The sequence below is a fragment of the Perognathus longimembris genome, chromosome 8 (genome assembly GCF_023159225.1).
Source record: "Perognathus longimembris pacificus isolate PPM17 chromosome 8, ASM2315922v1, whole genome shotgun sequence".
NCBI lineage: Eukaryota > Metazoa > Chordata > Mammalia > Rodentia > Heteromyidae > Perognathus > Perognathus longimembris.
The window spans coordinates 53,851,748-53,870,929 of NC_063168.1; the positions used below are offsets into that span (position 1 = coordinate 53,851,748).

Sequence of the window (19,182 nt, forward strand, 5' to 3'; positions counted from 1 at the left end):
ATATACAGAAAATGGCCAGAAGTGGCGCTGTGGCTCAAGTGGTAGAGTGCTAGCCTTGAGCAAGAAGAAGCCAGGGACAGTGCTCAGGCCCTGAGTCTAAGCCCCAGGACTGGCAAAAAAAAAAAAAATTACATGATCCTAATCTCTGTGATGTGTGTTTCCAGCAGTGATTGCGATGTGGCAAAAGCCACAACTAGGTTTTATAGATAAAATATTCATTGCATGTTTACAGATTTAAAAAGTTACATTATCCCTAGCTAGTTGTACAAAGGGGATTTAACTCAACACGTTGATTTATGAGTTCAGTGCCTCTTGATCAGTGTCACCTCTTTCATAATCCTCCCATGTCTCCTAACCCCACCTATCCTCTCAATTTTCCTCATTCCATCTTGGTCTTTTTTGGTGTTGATAGATATTGAGTGCTTTCTGTATTCCAAGGACAGTATTAGAGGTATCTTTACATCTTTGCAGGGAAAGAAAACTGACATTTAGGAGAATTAAGCTATGCAGCAAGTAGGTGGCAGAAATAGTCTTATGAACTACAGGTAATTCTTAATACAAAGCCTGTGCTCATTTGTCTGTGCTGTTACCTTCCTGACACAAACTCACACGTGTGCACACATCTTACATCTTACAGTTTAATTGTGACCCATTTTTATTTTAAAGTTGCCACAGGATAGACGGTTTCTCTTATGAGGCAACTGTTGGGAAATTTGTAGTTTTCTTTTACATTATAGAGGAAGCCATATATAATAGAGACATTTTTTGAGATCTCAAACTATCCTTAACTTTTTGCATAAGAAATATAAAAAGTTACTAGAATTATTATTATAAAATAGAAATTTTCTAGAGGTTGGGGGTGAGATTGCCTCCATCCTGCCTGAAGAAAAGAATGTGCCATGAAATATATTAAAGAATACTTTCTTCTTAGGATAAATGTAATGAATGGTGTATTGTATAGTTCTTTGATTTTTCTCAGTGACTGTAGAGGCTGGTACTGCAAGAGACAGCTCCATCTGCAGCTGGAAGTTATTAACAAATCCTACTAGCATAGTACTGTACTGTTGAGTCTTATGTAGGCATTGAATTTGAAGAAAAACTTTTGTTTATATATTGAATTTTAGAATAGTGATAACTGTGTGACTGATTTGTAAGGATCTTCTTCACACAGGTATCTCCAGGAGGTGGGATACACAGATACTATTCTAGATGTGAAATCTAAACGAGTGCGAGCTTTGTTGGGCTTTTCAAGTGATGTCACTGATAGAGAAGATGACAAAAATCAGGACTCAGTTATAAATGGCACAGAAGCTGAAGGTAAAGAGACAGCAATGATTGGGTAAGTAATTTGTCTGAGAAGCCATAATTTTAGTTCCTGTTAAATAATTTTGGTTTGAGTGATGTTATACTTCAAGATAGTGACTTAGAAATAGATGTAGTCAATTAGGTATAATTTTAAGTTATATTACATCAAGTCATTGCTTATGACTACTTAAAGTAGAGAATGTTTGGAATCTTAGGATTTTATTCAATACAAATTTTAATATCTTGAAGCTACATGCTGTTAGAATCTCAAAGATTTTACTTAATGAAATTCAGTACAAATCTGTTGGAATGAAATTTATTATTAGTGAACCAGAAATCATAACAGTAAAATTTCAAAATTTTAAGAAATAAAACTTTTTGACTATTCTTATTTATATAAAAATTATATAACTCACCTAAATTTGATACATAGTATCTATTTTAGGTACATATTTTCATTGATAGATTAAAGATGAAAATTGAATTAGCTGTTTGAAATATTTTATTTTTCTTTTACTATATATTATACAACTATAAATAATCTACTTAAATGCATATTAACAGAAGAGTAAAAAAAAAGTCTTTTATACCAGAAAAAAATTGCATGATTCAAATCAGTAATTTAATAAAAAGTCAATGATTCTGTGATGTCTAAAGATGATATTGCTTTGTTTTGAACCATTTTAAGGCTGGAAAAAGTGTTTTTAACAAAATTGGAAATTATCTAGTGAAACTATGGTTCCTATTATTTGGAACATAAATTAAAACTATATGATTAGATAAAGATTCAAAGTAAGAATTTCATAAGCAAGTGTCATTGGAACCTTCATAAAAATAGAATAATTAAGAATGTATTAACTTGTATTTGTAATGCAAAATATAGATTATTCTGCTATGGTCATATACCAAGTATTTGTGCTTGCATTTTTGTCTTCTGATGGGTTAATTTAGATAATATAGATATATTTTAAAATGTATTTATTATTACCTTTGTGCTGTCCTGGAGCTTGAACTGAGGTCCTGGGTTCTGTCTCTGAGCTCTTTTTCTCAAGCTAGTGCTCTATCACTATGCCACAATTCCAGTTCCAGCTTTTTTTAGGGGAGGGAGGGGCGCATAATTTGAGATAAGAATCTCCTGAATTTTCCTGCTCACATCTCAGATTTTAGCCCCTTGAGTATCTAGGACTACAGACTTGATCCACCAGCATCCAGCTTAATATAGATATTTTAAAGAACTATAATGCAGTAATTATTTTTCAGAAAACACTGCTTCATTGTGTGTTGTGGCATTGACCTGTCTTTTTTTGTTTGTTTTAGTTTTTCTTTCTTGTACTAGTCTTGGGGCACTGTTCTTGGTTTTTGTGCTCAAGGCTAGCACTCTACTGCTTGAGCCACAATTCCAATTCTGGCTTTTTGATGGTTAATTAGAGATCAAAGTCTCACAGGCTTTCTTGTCTGGGCTGGCTTTGAACCTCAATCCTCAAATGTCAGCCTTCTGAGTAGCTAGGATTATAGGCATGAGCCACTGGCACCTGGCTTGACCTTTCTTTTGAAACTGACAGGAATATTATTCTGAATTTGCTAGATTTTTTATAGGGATGAAGAATGGTGGAGGATAAGGAACAGATGAAAGAACAGAACAATAGTTCTCAGCAAATTTGAAATTTTAAGATTTGTCTGTTCTAAAAGTTCTACCCATAATTGTGAGACTCTGTCTCTGTCTCTCTCTCTGTCTCTCTCTCTCTCTCTCTCTCTGTCTCTCTGTCTCTCTCTCTCTCTCTCTCTCTCTCTCTCTCTCTCTCCAGAAATTGTCTTTAACTAAATGGTGTCCTAATGAACTAGAGAGAAATCATTCTGTTCTGGCCATTAGGATTTACTAAGGTTATTTTGAGGCAATTATAGTCAGGCCTTATATTTGAAAAATCCAATCATTTCTTTTAAGAAAAGATGGTTTGTTAAACATAATCCTATATATGCATTGCAGTGTAATTTGAAAAATGTGTTTTTAATAGCTTTATGTATTTGCTATTTTCACTTCTTTAGCCATTTAACAAGTATAAGATTGAGAAAAATGACATATTTACTAGGTGTCTTTGTAGTTTTGGAAGTGTTGAAGTTTTGCAAAAAAAAATGAACGCAGAGATAGTGAAAAAAAGTACTTCTTTAAAGTGTTTACATTGAAGTTTGTTATAGGATCAGATCATTACTGAATCTGGAGGTAGAGTTCTTTATATTAGATTATTAGTAGTCTAAATAGGTGCGATTCTAAATAGTTATGATTATAAAGTGTCATTAAAATAGTAGTTTTTCTTGTCTTGCTTTTCAATTAATCCAAAGAATTCTAATAGGTGAGGATTAATATGGGTCATATTATAAACTTTTATTATAATATAAACAACATTTGGAAATTAAGAGATTGACTGAGTAAGGATGTATGTGTTTTAAACCAGAAAATCCGAGTTAACAGATTCTGCCTCTGTGCTGGATAATTTCAAATTCCTTGAAAATGCAGCTGCAGATTTCAGTGATGAAGATGAAGATGATGATGAGGGAAGAGATAAAAGTGTCATTGATACTTCAACGGTGAGTTTGATAACCCAGATGATATAAATGTCTTTAGAGTTTAAATTGCATACTTTAAAAATCCATGTTCTTCATCTAAAACCTTAACTTTTTTTTTCATGAATTTGAGGGAATGGGGAAGTGTTTTTAGCATTGATTTCAAATTCAAGAATATTTAACATTTCACCTTTCTCATAAAATACTGCACTTTGACATTTTATTAATTCATTAATCATGCTAGCATTTCAGTAGCTCTAGTGAATGTAATAAATGTTATATCTTATAACAATGCACTTTCATTGATTGTGATAAGATAGTAGAACTGACAGACACATGGTTGTGCCTACAGCAACTAGCATCAGCTCAGATTTGCACTGTTTTTCTCTCGTATATAAAGTTGCTTTGGAATACAAGTTCCATAGATTCATAAGTCTTCATTAAATTTTTCCAAAATTGTTTTCTTTTTGTTCAGATCATTATAAGTTTATTGATTTTTCTCATGACAGGGAAAGTCATGGAGTAAGAAATGTCTCTGAGTTGCTTTTTGTTCCTTCTTTTCTCTTCCTTTCATAACTTTTTTTTGCTGGTTTGTGGGGCTTGGACTCTGGACCTGGGCGCTGTCCCTGAGCTCTTGAGCTCAAGTCTAGTGCTCTACCACTTGGAGCACAGCACCACTTCCCCTTCATAACTCTTGTGTCTTTCTATTTTTTTCCTCTTCTGTTTTTTTGTTTCTTTGTTTTTGAACTCGGGGCCTGGGTGCTGTCCCTGAGCTTTTTCACTCTACTACTTTGAGACACAGCACTACTCTGGTTTTCTGGATTGATTGGAGATAAGAGTCTCACAAGCTCACAGGCTTTCCTGCCTGGGTTGGCTTTGAACTGTGATCCTCAGATCTCTACCTCCTGAGTAGCTAAGATTATAGGTGTGAGCCACCAGTGTCTGGCTCTCTTCCTTTTTTTTTTTTTTTTTTTTTTGCCAGTCCTGGGCCTTGGACTCAGGGCCTGAGCACTGTCCCTGGCTTCTTTTTGCTCAAGGCTAGCACTCCACCACTTGAGCCACAGCGCCACTTCTGGCCATTTTCTGTATATGTGGTGCTGGGGAATCGAACCCAGGGCCTCATGTATATGAGGCAGGCACTCTTGCCACTAGGCCATATCCCCAGCCCTTTTTTTTTTTTTTTTTTAAGTAAGAAGCAAGGATAGGCTCTGCTTTGTTTAGGAAATGTTTATATTATTTTCTTTCATATTTATTTGAGAATTGGAAAGGAAAAGGTAAAGTAATATGAAGCAGACTATACATAGGGTTAGAAGGTTTGCATCTGCCACTAATTTTGCTTCCTAATGCTTCAAGCTTAGTTTTTATACCTTGTAAAATGAGGATTATAATAAATAAATGTTATTCCCAGAAGATTTCGTGATACACACAAAAACACTATGGACAAAGAACTGTCTTCCAGTAGTAGACCTGGTGCCTGCTACAGAGGAAACACTGTCCTTGCCTTCTAATTCCTCAGACATTGAGAGCAGGGGCATATATGCCCGAGGGTAGCCAGCCTTCATCTCATTTCCAGAGATAGAAATGATGAATAGTGACCCCCACAGAATGCTCTGTTCCCTTTTCCTGATGGTTCCTGTCCTCAACATCCTGTGTGTCAGAAACAATGATAAGCACTTTACTTTCATGATAGTTTTTTAATTTTATTTGGTCACTTCAGTCCTCTTTGAAAAGATAATGACACTCTTTTCAGTTGTCTTTTAGGATTGAGCAATGTGTTAGTACTTTTAGGCAGTAGCCTATTTAAAGACATATTTAAAGATACATATCTGATTGATATGAATAAAACTGTTTGTCTTACTATACCTGGCTTGTTTCATTTCTTAGGTTAATACGGGAAATACATACTAAATATTTTTGTTTTTGTCTTGGTAACTAATTGGAGATAACAATGTCATGGATTTTCTTGCCCAGGCTTACTTTGGACCATCAAACTCTGAGCTGCTAAGATTATACGTGTGGGCCACCTAGCCTGGCATACATAGTAGTTTCTAAGTGTAATTTCTGTTTTCTTATGTTCTCTTCTTCCCAGGCTCCATCAAAGACTCTTAAATTATTACTGCCAAATTGTTTCCAAGGCCAGTAGTTAGTAATAGCCCACTGATAACAGCTCTGCCATGGTTATTATGTGAACTTTAAGCACTCAACTCAAAACTTTTCTGATCCAAACAAATAGTAGTAGCAAATGTCTTAATTTACAGTAGCAAAAAGAAAAAAAAAAGGCCTAAATGTCCAGAGTACTTTTTCATCTTTCCTAGTAGTCACCTGAAAATTGTAGTCCTTAAAGTTTCTATGGGATGATTGCATTGAGATACTGTTTTCCCAACAAAATTCTTTGTAAATAACACTAATTATGATGATACAACTTTCTTTACTGATGATATCAATTCATATTAAGCGTATTGAAATGATTTTGAATGCTTTTACTGGAAATTTCTAAGAATAGTTTATATTTCTAACCACTTGATTTTTCTAATTCATAGTCATTTAGGTGTTTTTTTTTAAATAATCAAATCCATAAGTGTTGTATCTTCTGTTAAGTGTTCTATTATCATACAACAAGTAAAGATGGCACATCTAACATAATTAGGCTATAACCTGTACTTATTTTTGTCTTAATTTTCAATGATTTTTTTTAAAGTTGATACATAATCTCCGTGAATGTGGGAATGGAGTTGAGCCTTATTTGAAAGAAAGAAAAATAACATATGCTTATTATCCCATCTCATTTACTGATTCTATACTTCTTTGTCCATCACATTTTTGTTTTTCTTTTCTGCCTACACATTAAAAACATAGGACTTATGATATGTTTCTTCAATGAATACTTGATAGGTAGGGTTCTGCAATGACAGTGAAACAGTTGGTGTTTATCTCATTTTATATAAAGTTTCCTAGAACCAGCTATTTTTCCTGACAATTTCCTTTGTAACTTAGTGTCATATTTAGTAATAACATATGTTAAAAATATATGGAGATGTCAAATTTGAGATTTTAGGTACTACTACTAGATTTTCCCTGCCCTTTTTGTCAGATAATGGAAAAAAATTCTCTATAAAGTATTAGTGATGGCTCCTCTAAATTACAATTGGCATCTCATCTGAGTCAAAGATTAAAAGGGATCAAGTCTCTAGGACAAAGGAAAGTAGAGGTGGCATTGTGTTTATATGTGGATCTGAGGATTTGTATGTGACCTATTAGTCTAATTCTTCAGAAGCATTTCTTTGCCTTGGTCTGGTTTCCAGGGAAAATTGGAAGAAATGATCAACATGGGTTTTTGAGTATGTGCAATAGGCAACTCATCCAATATGAGTTTTCTGTTCACAGCCTGTATACTAATCTTGTTTTTGGTTTGTTTTCTTGTATAGTTGCTAGATTTTAGACTGGGAAATACTTTAAGCATAGAAGTATTTCTTAATTTTAGAAAAATACACCAAAATACTTAAACCAAATAATAATAAATAATTAAATAATCATTAAATAATCCTTGATTTCTCCAGTTAGGATAGTTAAGATAGGTTTAATCTGCAATATTAGCTTTGTCCCATTAGTAGTGGCTTCCTGAAGTGCTTTGGAGGATTTCTGAGGCTCTGTCATCTTTGATGAAAAGAGCTACAATTGAAAAGTGATACCTGATATGAGCATGAGAACAAGGCCATGAAGTCAAGTGTTATTTCTTACGGTCTATTTATTTAGGGCTAAACCCTTAAACACTTTTTAAAGTGTTTAATTTTAGTATATTTCATTTTAAGTGCTCAAAAATTCCAGGATAAATTATGTCCAGATCATGCTATTTCTGTATTATATAAAGTGACAAAACTAAAGTCTGGGGAAGTTAAGATTTTGAAAGAAGTTGTAAACCACTTATCCTAATTTCTTTGGGCTCATATAGATAGGTTCATGTGGCCACAAAGGAGATATTTAATCAAGAGCACAAACATACTGGTTTCAAAAATCATTTTAAAAAAAGTTTTAGCTCTACCTAAAGGTACCTCTCTAACTATATTAAAATGAGACATCAATCCTTAATCATAATTGCTATCTAGGATATGTCACTCTGAAAGATGAGGGTATTTTTTGAAGAAAAAATTGAATATATAAGAAGCTGATATGCTGAGTGTGATGGCACATGCCTGGTCAGCACTTTAAAAACTTAGGCAGGAACATCTCAAGTTTGAGGCCAGCTTGGAATTCAAAGCAAGACCCAGTCTCAGAAATGAATAACTGCTATTGCAGAAGTTGATGCAAGATTAAGGGTAGAAATAATAATGGGAACCTGACAGTATCTTATCATTCCTAAAGCAAATATTTCCGAGTTTGTAGTTTTTGTGATTTGATGTTTCATGTTGGTAAGGGAATAAAGTTATCATACGGTTGATGGTGTGGCTGAATTGGTGCAATAATACCTGCCTAGCAAGAATGAAGCTGTGAAGTCAAACTTCAGTACTGTCAAGAAGTTGTCGGTTATATATATATTTAAAATTCTTATAATGTTTTATTACGTTTGTAGTTTAGATTTGAATAGTTTCAAACTGCACAGATAGCATCCAAGAAATGTAAGACCTGATTGTTGTTCTCATAATACCTTGTGTTAGAGACATTTTAATTTATCTATACTTTAAGTATGTATTTTACCTTCTAATTATTCATTTACCCATCCTTTATTTATAACAAGCCATCATACCATTGAACAAAATTTAAATTACTGTTTTTTGTGGGTTTTTTTTTTTTTTTTTTTTTTGCCAGTCCTGGGCCTTGGACTCAGGAGCTGAGCACTGTCCCTGGCTTCTTTTTTTTTTTTTTTTTTTTTTTTTTTTTGCTCAAAGCTAGAACTCTGCCACTTGAGCCACAGCACCACTTCTGGCCATTTTTTATATATGTGGTACTGGGGAATCGAACCCGGGGCTTCATGTATACAAGGCAAGCACTCTTGCCACTAGGCCATATTCCTAGCCTAAACTACTGTTTTAAATATATAATATATATTTTAAAAAAATGATCTGTGTATTTTTTACAGAATTATGTAGTTTATCAGCCAAGCACTGGTGGGTCATGCCTGTAAACCTAGTTACTCAGGAGGCTGAGATCTGAGGATTGTAGTTTGAAGCCATCCCAGACAGGACCTAAGTCTGTGAGACTCTTATCTCCAATAAACTACTGAGAAAAAGCCAGAAGTGGTGCTGTGACTCAAATGGCCGAGCGCTAGTCTTGAGCACAAAGAAGCTCAGGGACAGTGCCCAGGCCCCGAGTTCAAGCCCCAGGACCAGAAAACACACACACACTTGCACACGTATGCATGCGCATGCACACATATATATCCTAATGCTTAAATTTATTATATTTTTTTCATTAGATTGTTAGGAAAAAAGCATTGCCTGATACCAGTGAAGATCGGGAAACAAAAGAAGCTCTAAAGGAGTTTGACTTCTTGGCTACATCAGAGGAAGGAGACAATGAATCTAGAAGTGCAGGTGATGGAACGGACTGGGGTAAGGAAGCATACTGGATCCAACTGGATGTCTAAGTAAACAAAAGAAATCATTTACAAGAGAGCAATGTCTTAAGGACCTATAATGTTGAAACATTGACCATCCCATGAAAATTTTACAACATTTTTTGTCCATGGGGTGTGTTTTTGTTTAAGAAAGGTTGTGTAACTATGTACCTATTTATATGTGCAATATAATATGGAAATGAATTTGAATTTAAGTGCAGAATATTGTTTTCTACTTATACAGTAGCACCTGCAAACCTAGACTTTTGTGGAAATCTGAATATGAGAAAGTAAGAAAGGATTTTGGAGATGTCATCTCATCTCTGATATCTTCTATACATAAGGAAGTAGGTTAGAAAATTGTAGTTACTCATTTTGCCAACTTATGGGCATCAGTTAGGAAGTTTTGTTTCTGCTTAAATGAATCTAATATTTTAACTTCTAACAAGTGTTAGAGAGAATATAATATAACTGGTTGTTTAAAGAGTTTCAGTGTTCTTCCAGTGTTAAAAGATGAGCCAGGGGCTGGGAATGTGGCTTAGTGGTAGAGTGCTTGCCTAGCACGCACGAAGCCCTGGGTTCAATTCCTCAGCACCACATATACAGAAAAAGCTGGAAGTGGTGTTGTGGCTCAAGTGGTAGAGTGCTGGCCTTGAGCAAAAAGAAGCTGGAGATAGTGCTCAGGCCCTGAGTGTAAGCCCCAGGACTGACAAAAAAGAAAAAAAAAAGAAAAAGGTGAGCCAATGGCTTCATATTTGAAATAGATGTTTCTCTGAGTTAATATTTTGTTTGTAAGGATAAAATTAGCTGTAAACAGCATATAAAATTATTTTATAGAATCATTATTGAAGTGTTGATACATTGTAAACATTTCATTTACTTTTATTCAAGCAGCTACTTTAAATATTGATTTCAGTATATCTTCAAGAATTAGAATATAGACTACATTACTAGAACAAGTATCACTTATGCCTATAAACCCTGATTTTTAAGATATGGCCTGTCTGGCTGGGCATAGGTGGTTCATATCTGTAATCCTAGCTACTTGGAAGGCTGAGATCTGAGGATCGTGGTTTGATGCCAACCCTAGCTGGAAAGTTCAAGACTCTTGTCTCCAATTAACTTCCAAAAAAATCTAGAAGTGGAGCTGTGGCTCAAGTGGTAGAGTTAATCTTGAGCAGAATAATTCGGGGACAGTGCTCAGGCCCTGAGTTTGAGCCCCAGAACTGGCACCCCCCCTCACCCCCCAAAAAGATGCATCCTGTCTAGAGGGTATATAAAAGCATTCTAAGGTCAAAAGGCAAAACCAGTGGCTACCACCTATAATCCTAGCTATTTTAGAGGCTGAGATCTGAGGATCTTGGTTTGAAGTCAGTCAGCCAGACAAACCTGAGAAATTCTTATCTCCAAATAACCAGCAAAAAGCTGAAACTGGAGGGATGGTTAGGTGGTAGAACAACAACCATGAATGAAAAAGCTGAACTAGAGCACTAGGCTGTGAGTTCAAGACCCAGTACAGGCATACGTGTGTGCACACATACACAGACACAAAAATGATACTTTTTCCATATGTTAAAATTTTTGCTCAAATTTTCCCTTTCACACTTGTTTAACCAACATGTAGTGGCTGACAAGAAGACCATCTGGTAAGTTCAAGAGAAATATTTTTAGTAAACAAGATGTGTATATGTGTGTGTGTGTGTGTGTGTGTGTGTCAGTGTATTTGTATCCTTTTTTTCTACCTGAAACATTCTTAGCAATAAACATTATTATGATCACCTCTAGGAGGAATGAAAGGTTCTTTTTTTGTATATTATGATCTGAGAAAAGTGGATTATATGGGAATTATTTTTCTTCTTTTGTATTCCAGGTAGGTTTCAACTCCTATTACCAAAATCCATTATTATATTAGAAGCATTTATTGAATCTTATGGTGACTTTTCCTATTGAGCTATTAAGTCAGTCACCAGTACAAATTACTATTAATTTGCATTTATTGGAATGCCTCATGAAAGAAAGGACATGATTATATAAACTCAGCTGACTTTTTACTATCCTTCCAACTTATTGAAAATGTTTCTAGGCTAGCTGGCTGGTTCATTTTTCCCAGAATCACTGTAAATGGATATTGTGGTACAGTGATAATACTGACAATTAGAACCATGGCACGTACTAGATTTTTCATCTGTCTTTATTTTTCCTTAAGTCATGTAAATTTACTGTCAGTTCAATTAACCTTTAATTTCTTACCTTCAGGGATTCTGTCTTGATACTAGTGTTACTGCTTTCCTTTTGTGTGACAAAAATGTGAAGAATTACTTATGACAATTAGATTGAAAAATACACCTGTTATCTAGTGATTGACTTTTCCTTCAAGAGAGCAAAGTTTTGAAATTAAGAAGTTCAGTGAAATTGCTCTTTTCTGTCTTATTTTCTACTGAATTTATCCATTTACCTAGCTATTTTAGGCAATGATTCCACAGTATAGCAATTAGTCCGGTGGGTTCAGGCATATCACAATTAAGGTGTCTCCCTGAGAATCACATATCTATATAGCTAATAACTGACTCTCTTTCATTGCCAGTCTTCTTGCTGGCAGCAATAAAACCAGCTTGGGGCTGTTTTTTTTTCTTCGACAAAAATAGCTATACTCTGTCTTGTGAAAATGCCTTCATTTCATTGTGTGAGTCACTGTCCAGTGTATTACACAATACATATGTACACAGTTTTAACCCAGTACTCTATGGGGTAATTGGTGAAAACATGAATAATGGAATTGTCATACTCTCTTATATTGTACTAGATCTGTTCATGAGTATTAGTGAATAGAAATGGAGACTTCTCTATAGTTTTACCTGTATGTTTTAAGGATTTTATGATTTAAAGCACTGAACTTGGAACAAATGAACAGAATTAGATTGCAAAATTGTCTGGTTGAATGGACATTCACTCTGCCTCCTCAAAAAAAAGATAAGTTAGTTTTTGACAGATAAATATATACCTTCCATAACCTACTACTGCTGTTGTTAATGAAAGTCTTTAAGATTTAAGATTAAGATAAGGCTAAATCTTGCTTCAAAACATTAAAGACATTCCAGGCTTCAAACTCATCCTGTTCAGCAAATCCAGTCAGTTATATTCAACATATATTATGTAGAAACTGAACTATGTAACTTGAAAGTAGAAATGGGAAGGGAAAGATCAACGTTGCATTGATCCAGATGCACTGTACTCATAACCTGTCTTCTGAAATTGAAATATCTTTGTACAACTGCTTAATAAAAATAAATAATGAAAAAAAAACAGCAAGAAACATGCTGGACATTTAATATGCTAAAATTATAAATGGCTATTAAGCATGTTCAGGGGGAAAAGTCACTCGTTTATTAAGACTTGATTGATGAAAATTAACATTTTTAATTTTAAGTTCCTTATGAAAAAATTAAGACTTTTAATACATGGTAGGTATATGAAAATACTGAGATTTTAAGGTCCCTCCCCTCCTTTGAGATAGTCTTTCTAGCAGTATAGCCCAAAGTTGACTTGAACTCTCAGTCCTACTGCCTTTACTTCCCCAGTGCTGGTAAAGGCATTATATCACCATGCCTACCTTAAATTTTATTTTAAATCATATTAGGAGTCTTCTTAGCTCAATCAAAGCTTGTCAGAAATAAGTTTATGGCTGGACACCAGTGGCTCATGCCGAACTATTGAGGAGGCTAAGATCCAGAGGATAAGAAAATTCCAAGAGACTCCATGTCTGCAATAATCATCAAAAAATTGAACTAAAGATGTGGGTCAAGTAGTAGAGCACCAGTTGAGGGAGCAAGTATTAGACCCTGAGTTCTAAACTTGGTACCAGAAAAAACAACAACCCACAGACCAGTTATTCTTCTGATTAATTTCAGGTAATCCCAATATTCATTTAGCAAATATTGTTTGGTTGAGTGTTTTATATGTGCCAGATCTTCCAGGTAAAAATACTCCTGTGGAACTCACTGGCACCTAAGAAGCAGTGAGCAATAGATGTAGTAAATGATACAGGATATCAGAGGGTGATAAATGCTATGAAAAGGGCAAAAGAATAGAGCAAGGGAAATAAGAAGAGCTCAGGTTGGGGGTAGTAAAGAGAACAGTGTGGCCATGGTAAACTCCATTAAGAGAGTAGCATTTGAGCAAAAGACTTGAAAGTTGATGAGGAAGTTGGCCAGGTGATATTTGAGAAAGAAATAAGTATTCAGAAGGAAGAAAGACAGAGCAGATGCCAAGATAACAGTAGTCCTGGGATGCCTAAGGAATTCAAGCAAACCAGAATAGTTGGAACATAGTAATTTCCAGGGGACTCATAATAATCAGTGGCCACATTATATAAGGCCCTGTCAATTACTGGTGAGATGGATCCATGACCCATGGGAGGGATTTGAGCTGAAGAGTGGTATAATCTGATTTGAAAGCATTACTCTGGCAATTATACTGAGAATAGGTTACCCAGAGAACCATTGATAACTGACTTGTTAAATTAGGGGAAATGATTATTGCAGAATTTTTAGCAAGAGATCCCAGTGGTCAAAGAAGTAAAGTGATCTGTTGAGAATTCATATTCTAGCTGTGTTAGATCATAGAGAAAACAGTATTTTCTGGGATATTTGTTGTGGAATGGAAGAGAAAGGTTTTGGGTGTAAGCAAATAGAAGTATAGCATTTATATTATATGAAGTAGAGAAGCCTATGGAAACAGATTAGGATAAGGTGGAAACTGGGAGTTTGCATGTTCAGTTTGCAGTGTCAGTTTGACTTTTCAATGAGCAGGTAGAGTGAACAGTATGATATACAGGTCTTTACTTCCATGGGATTATTGAACACAAATTATTTTATATTAAATATTAAAGATCAAGTTTATATTTACTGGTTACATATTTTTCTGAAGTAGTGTTGAGTATCCTTTCTACTAGAAGTTTAGTTTTTTATTTCGAGAATTTATAGACTAACATCAATTAAGTTGTTTTATTGTTTTGCTTTACAAAATGTTATTTTTAAAGCCAGTAAAATAAAGAGTATGTCAATGAACCCATGCCAAAATCATAAATCTTGAAATAGAAAGATCATTACAGATGAATTGTATAATCTCTTAATAAAAATCTCTTGTCATCACAGAGATAAATATGAAGTATATTTTGTGAAATTCTTTCCCTGAAATAAATTAAAAAATAGGACTTAATTTGTTAAAAGTTATTTAAATTTCTAGATTATTTTTTCACTTAGCTCTTTCAGAGGAAATTTATTCTTGATTAGGGATTGAACTGATGAGTACTTCTCAGTAGTTATGATTCTGTGGCTAGGTTGTAGAGAAAATGGTGTCTCTCAAACATACTGGCTTTTAGAGTATTTGATATCTTATTGAAAAAGGCTATTTCGTTTGTTTTACTCTGTTTAGAAAAGGAAGACCAGTGTCTCATGCCTGAAGCCTGGAATGTGGACCAGGGAGTAATTACCAAACTCAAGGAACAATACAAAAAGGAGAGAAAGGGGAAAAAAGGGGTGAAGAGTAAGTGGGAAACATTGTATCTGTAAATCATAAATCTTGCCTCTTATACATCTCCCAGTTTTTTTTCAATGTTTTCCTAAAACTACTTACTCTTTTTCATTTCTGCTCCTGACCTCTTTCCTTTCATTACTCTCAGGGGTTGAAATTAAGTGGCTAGGTAGTTGATCATGAAGTTAAACAAAAAGCCATATGTGAATATGTAATCATATTTAGAGCCTCATGAGAGTATTGAATTATATATTTAAACCATGATAAATTTATTTTCAAAAGTATATATGCTGAGTTACAATGATATTTATTGCTAATGGCAATTTATAAATCTCACCTAACATGACCTTTTGACAGACCAGCAAAGGTAATTGCTTATAATTTAAGATTTTTGGATACAAAAAGTTAATTTCTACCCCTGAATACTCTCCATGTTCATAATACCCAATTCATTTGCTCACAACCACTATATGCTATACAGGGCATAGAATCAAAAACATAAAGTCTTCTTTTTCTTTAGTGTAAAATTTTTGGCCAACTTAATTCATAGTAATTTTACTAGTTACCTTTTTTTTCTTTTAAATAATATATTTGCTCTGTCAAAACAAGCTAAAATGAAAGTTTCAGCCCTGTGAATCATATAATTCATTATGCAAATGAAAGGTTTAGCAATAGACCTAGTTAAGTATGTAAAATGGAAATACTAACTCTTTCAAAACATCTCTAAAAACAATCTTAAACGTCTATTTAGGAGAGCAAGGTTAAACAACCTTCTCATACTCCCACTCTCATTGTCAATCTGAACATGGGCCTCCTGTTTATGGTAATAGAAATTTCATCCATTATGAAATGAAGGCAGTGTAAGGTGAGTGTAAGGTAATTGAAACATAGCGAGAAATGTATTTATACCTTGAAAAAGACCACAGAGATATGCTTTATCACTCTGTTTTTAAATTGTATCAAAACCAGTTCAGGTATGACATCTTACAGTGTGGTAGTTACTTGAAAACATTTAGAACTTTATTTTAAATACTTTAGAATTTATTGACATTTAAACAGTTCATTATCATTAGAAGTATAGTGTCAACAATTACCTATTGAGAGATATCATTTAGTACTATCTCCATATGAATTAAATCAGAATGGAAAAGATTAATATTAAAAAAAGAATATTTCATACCTTTATTCACATGTACTGGTAAAAATGTCATCTTCACAAATATCCTGAGACATGAATTGTTATAACTTTTGGAGTCATGACCAAACAGTTAAACTGAAATTTTGAAGAAAACTGTTTATGTCATACTTGTGGAATAATTTCTAGATTAGCTTAACAGTTAACACATTTAAACCATTGTGCTGTTAGAATGGATATCTTGAAATGTGAAGATATTTTGATTGGAAACCTAGCCAAGAGTTATGTAGAATTCATCTACTTGCAAATAAATGATTCAGGTCTTGCCAGATGTCAAGGTATCACTGTAGCTGGAAGCATTTAAGGTCTAAGATTGCACCATTTGACTGGAACAGTATTCCTACCAATAGAATTGAATTTCCTGAATTTTAGGATTAGAATCTGTGCTCTTTTTATTTTTTCATAGTATAGTAAATAAAAGATTGTTCTGGGGTGGGGCGAGATTTGAATATCTCAGGTAGAGGGAATGTAGACTGAAGTTCAGCAGATTTTTTTATTATAATTTTCAGTTCCTGTTATCTTGCTAAGTAGCAGTGTGAGAAACAAGTGAAAATTCATGATTAAAAAAATGAAACAAAGCTTTCAGTGGGCTTAATGAAGCATTAGTTTATAAACTATCATAGTATATTTTTAGTTGGACTCATTGGACAAGTTTGAGTCTTTTAAATTGATCCATATATATTTTTTCCAGTCAAATTGTGTACTCTGATCATACTATCTTAAAATATTTTTTAGGTAATAGTTAAAATTGCTTAGAAGTAGTTGTATCTTTGCTGGTATAGGGGAAAAAAAAACCATAATGGACTATGGGTAAGATTTTCCCATTCTTAATTAAACTTATAACAGGAAAAACTACCGAAGATCTGTTTCAGCCTCTATCCTATATAAAACAGTCAAAACAGGGATGTGGGAGAATGAAGAATCAAAGCTCAGGTAAGTAATTAGTAGGGCATGAGATTTCACCTTGGGTACCATAGCTTCAGGATGTAAGAAAGTGAATGCGATTTAATGTAAACAAGCAGGGGTGTTACTACTTTAATTTACAGTTCACAATCTGAGGTGTCTGTCTTCATTTAGAGCACAAATCACTGATTTGACTATAGACTAATAATGACTTTTAATTGGTCCTACTGTACATAAACATTCTTTTTCATTCAAATAGTGATTCTGTTGGCTTCATTTATAAAAATATATCTAAAATACATTTCTTTTCATGAAATAATAAACTTATAATTTAAAACTGAAAGTAATTCTTAGTGATAAATCTGCTAGGATGTTTTTAAAGATAAATGTTGGTAGATGTGAATAAGGTTGATGTCACAAGGTTGATACAGTAGATAATTCTATTTCCTCTTTTGTTTCCTCTCCCTCTCCCCCCTTGTTTTTGGCTAGGGCCCAATAGGTCAAAACTACAAGATATGCTTGCTAATTTGAGAGATGTTGACGAACTTCCTTCATTGCAGCCGTCTGTGGGTTCGCCTTCCAGACCGAGCAGCTCCAGGCTACCCGAACATGAAATCAGTAGGGCAGATGAAGGTACATATTTAAGATACTCTGTAACACAGAAAGTACTTAAACACAAAGTTATAGACTCGGTTATTAATTACTAGAAAGGACTTTCATGTCATAGAATTTTACTCTGAAAATATTTCAATTGTACATAGGTATTCTCTAAATGTAGTTTTTCTTTGATTCAATGAGGTTAATTCCCACTTCCATATTTACAATTTCATAAACTTTAAAACTAATGCTTACATTTTGGTTTAGAATACCCTCTAGTTCCTGTAGGTCCGGTGCAAATAACATTGCTAAGATCTGATGATCAGAGTTTGAAGCCAGACGTGGAGCTGTGGCTCAAGAGGTAGAGCAATAAAGCTCAAAGACTGGGGCTGGGGATATGGCCTAGTGGCAAGAGAGCTTGCCTTGTATACATGAGGCCCTGGGTTCGATTCCCCAGCACCACATATACAGAAAACGGCCAGAAGTGGCGCTGTGGCTCAAGTGGCAGAGTGCTAGCCTTGAGCAGAAAGAAGCCAGGGACAGTGCTCAGGCCCTGAGTCCAAGCCCCAGGACTGGCCAAAAAAAAAAAAAAAAAAAAGAAAGCTCAAAGACAGGCTGAGGCCCTGAGTTCAAGCTGTAGGACTGGCACGAAAGAAAACAATAACTTTAAAACTTACAGCTTGAGGGGCTGAGGATATAGCCTAGTGGCAAGAATGCCTGCCTCGGATACACGAGGCCCTAGGTTCGATTCCCCAGCACCACATATACAGAAAACGGCCAGAAGCGGCGCTGTGGCTCAAGTGGCGGAGTGCTAGCCTTGAACGGGAAGAAGCCAGGGACAGTGCTCAGGCCCTGAGTCCAAGGCCCAGGACTGGCCAAAAAAAAAAACAAAAAAACTTACAGCTTGAATACTGTATTGTTCTTGAGATGAAAACAGTCCCCCTTTGAATATTATTATTCAGTAGTTGTTTCCAGCTTTTTACAGTAAGTCTTTTGGTATATATATTTATATACAGTTTGCCCAGAGGCAGTGATATGTACCTCAGTGGTAGAACACTTGTCATGTGCAAGGCTTGGACTTACTCTTTAGCATCAAAGAGAGAGAGATGTCAAGAGGGAGAGGGAGAGAAAATGAGAATAAGAGAATGAAAGGAAAAGAATGAAATAAGTTGTATATTTACTAGGTGTTCAGTCTCTACTTGCAGAATAAAGCTTCCATGGCCTAAGTATGTTCTATAATTGTACAACTTTATTTTTACTCAGAAGGTAATGTTATATTTAAGAGGCATAGTTCATAATTAGAAATGTGAGCTCTAGTCTTTTGAGGCCTTTAGAAAACAAGATACTCAGAGAATAATGCCCATTGTTGCTCCTCTCTTTAGATATCTGCTGACTATTCATGGGCGTGTGAGGATATAGTTGTTGTTACCTTCTTTGTTTTTTAGTTTTACTTAGCAATTTCTGGAGCATTGGTTAAAATTAGCCCATACAAGGTGTATGGTCAGGAATCTTAGTATTTGTTTGAACTTGTTTTAGTTCA

At 34.6% G+C, this 19,182-nt stretch overlaps 1 protein-coding gene across 2 annotated transcripts in view; it reads left to right on the forward strand.

The window, feature by feature from the left end:
- Strn (striatin) overlaps positions 1-19,182 on the forward strand; it is a 94,218-nt gene that overhangs the window by 51,878 nt on the left and 23,158 nt on the right. The window contains exons 5-10 of one of the 2 annotated variants that reach the window (XM_048353132.1): positions 1,172-1,339; positions 3,756-3,888; positions 9,275-9,410; positions 14,849-14,959; positions 16,989-17,075; positions 17,535-17,678. In XM_048353132.1, coding sequence (XP_048209089.1) covers positions 1,172-1,339; positions 3,756-3,888; positions 9,275-9,410; positions 14,849-14,959; positions 16,989-17,075; positions 17,535-17,678 — 779 coding nt within the window. The remainder of the gene's footprint in view (positions 1-1,171; positions 1,340-3,755; positions 3,889-9,274; positions 9,411-14,848; positions 14,960-16,988; positions 17,076-17,534; positions 17,679-19,182) is intronic. The other variant, XM_048353133.1, reaches the window with a different exon arrangement.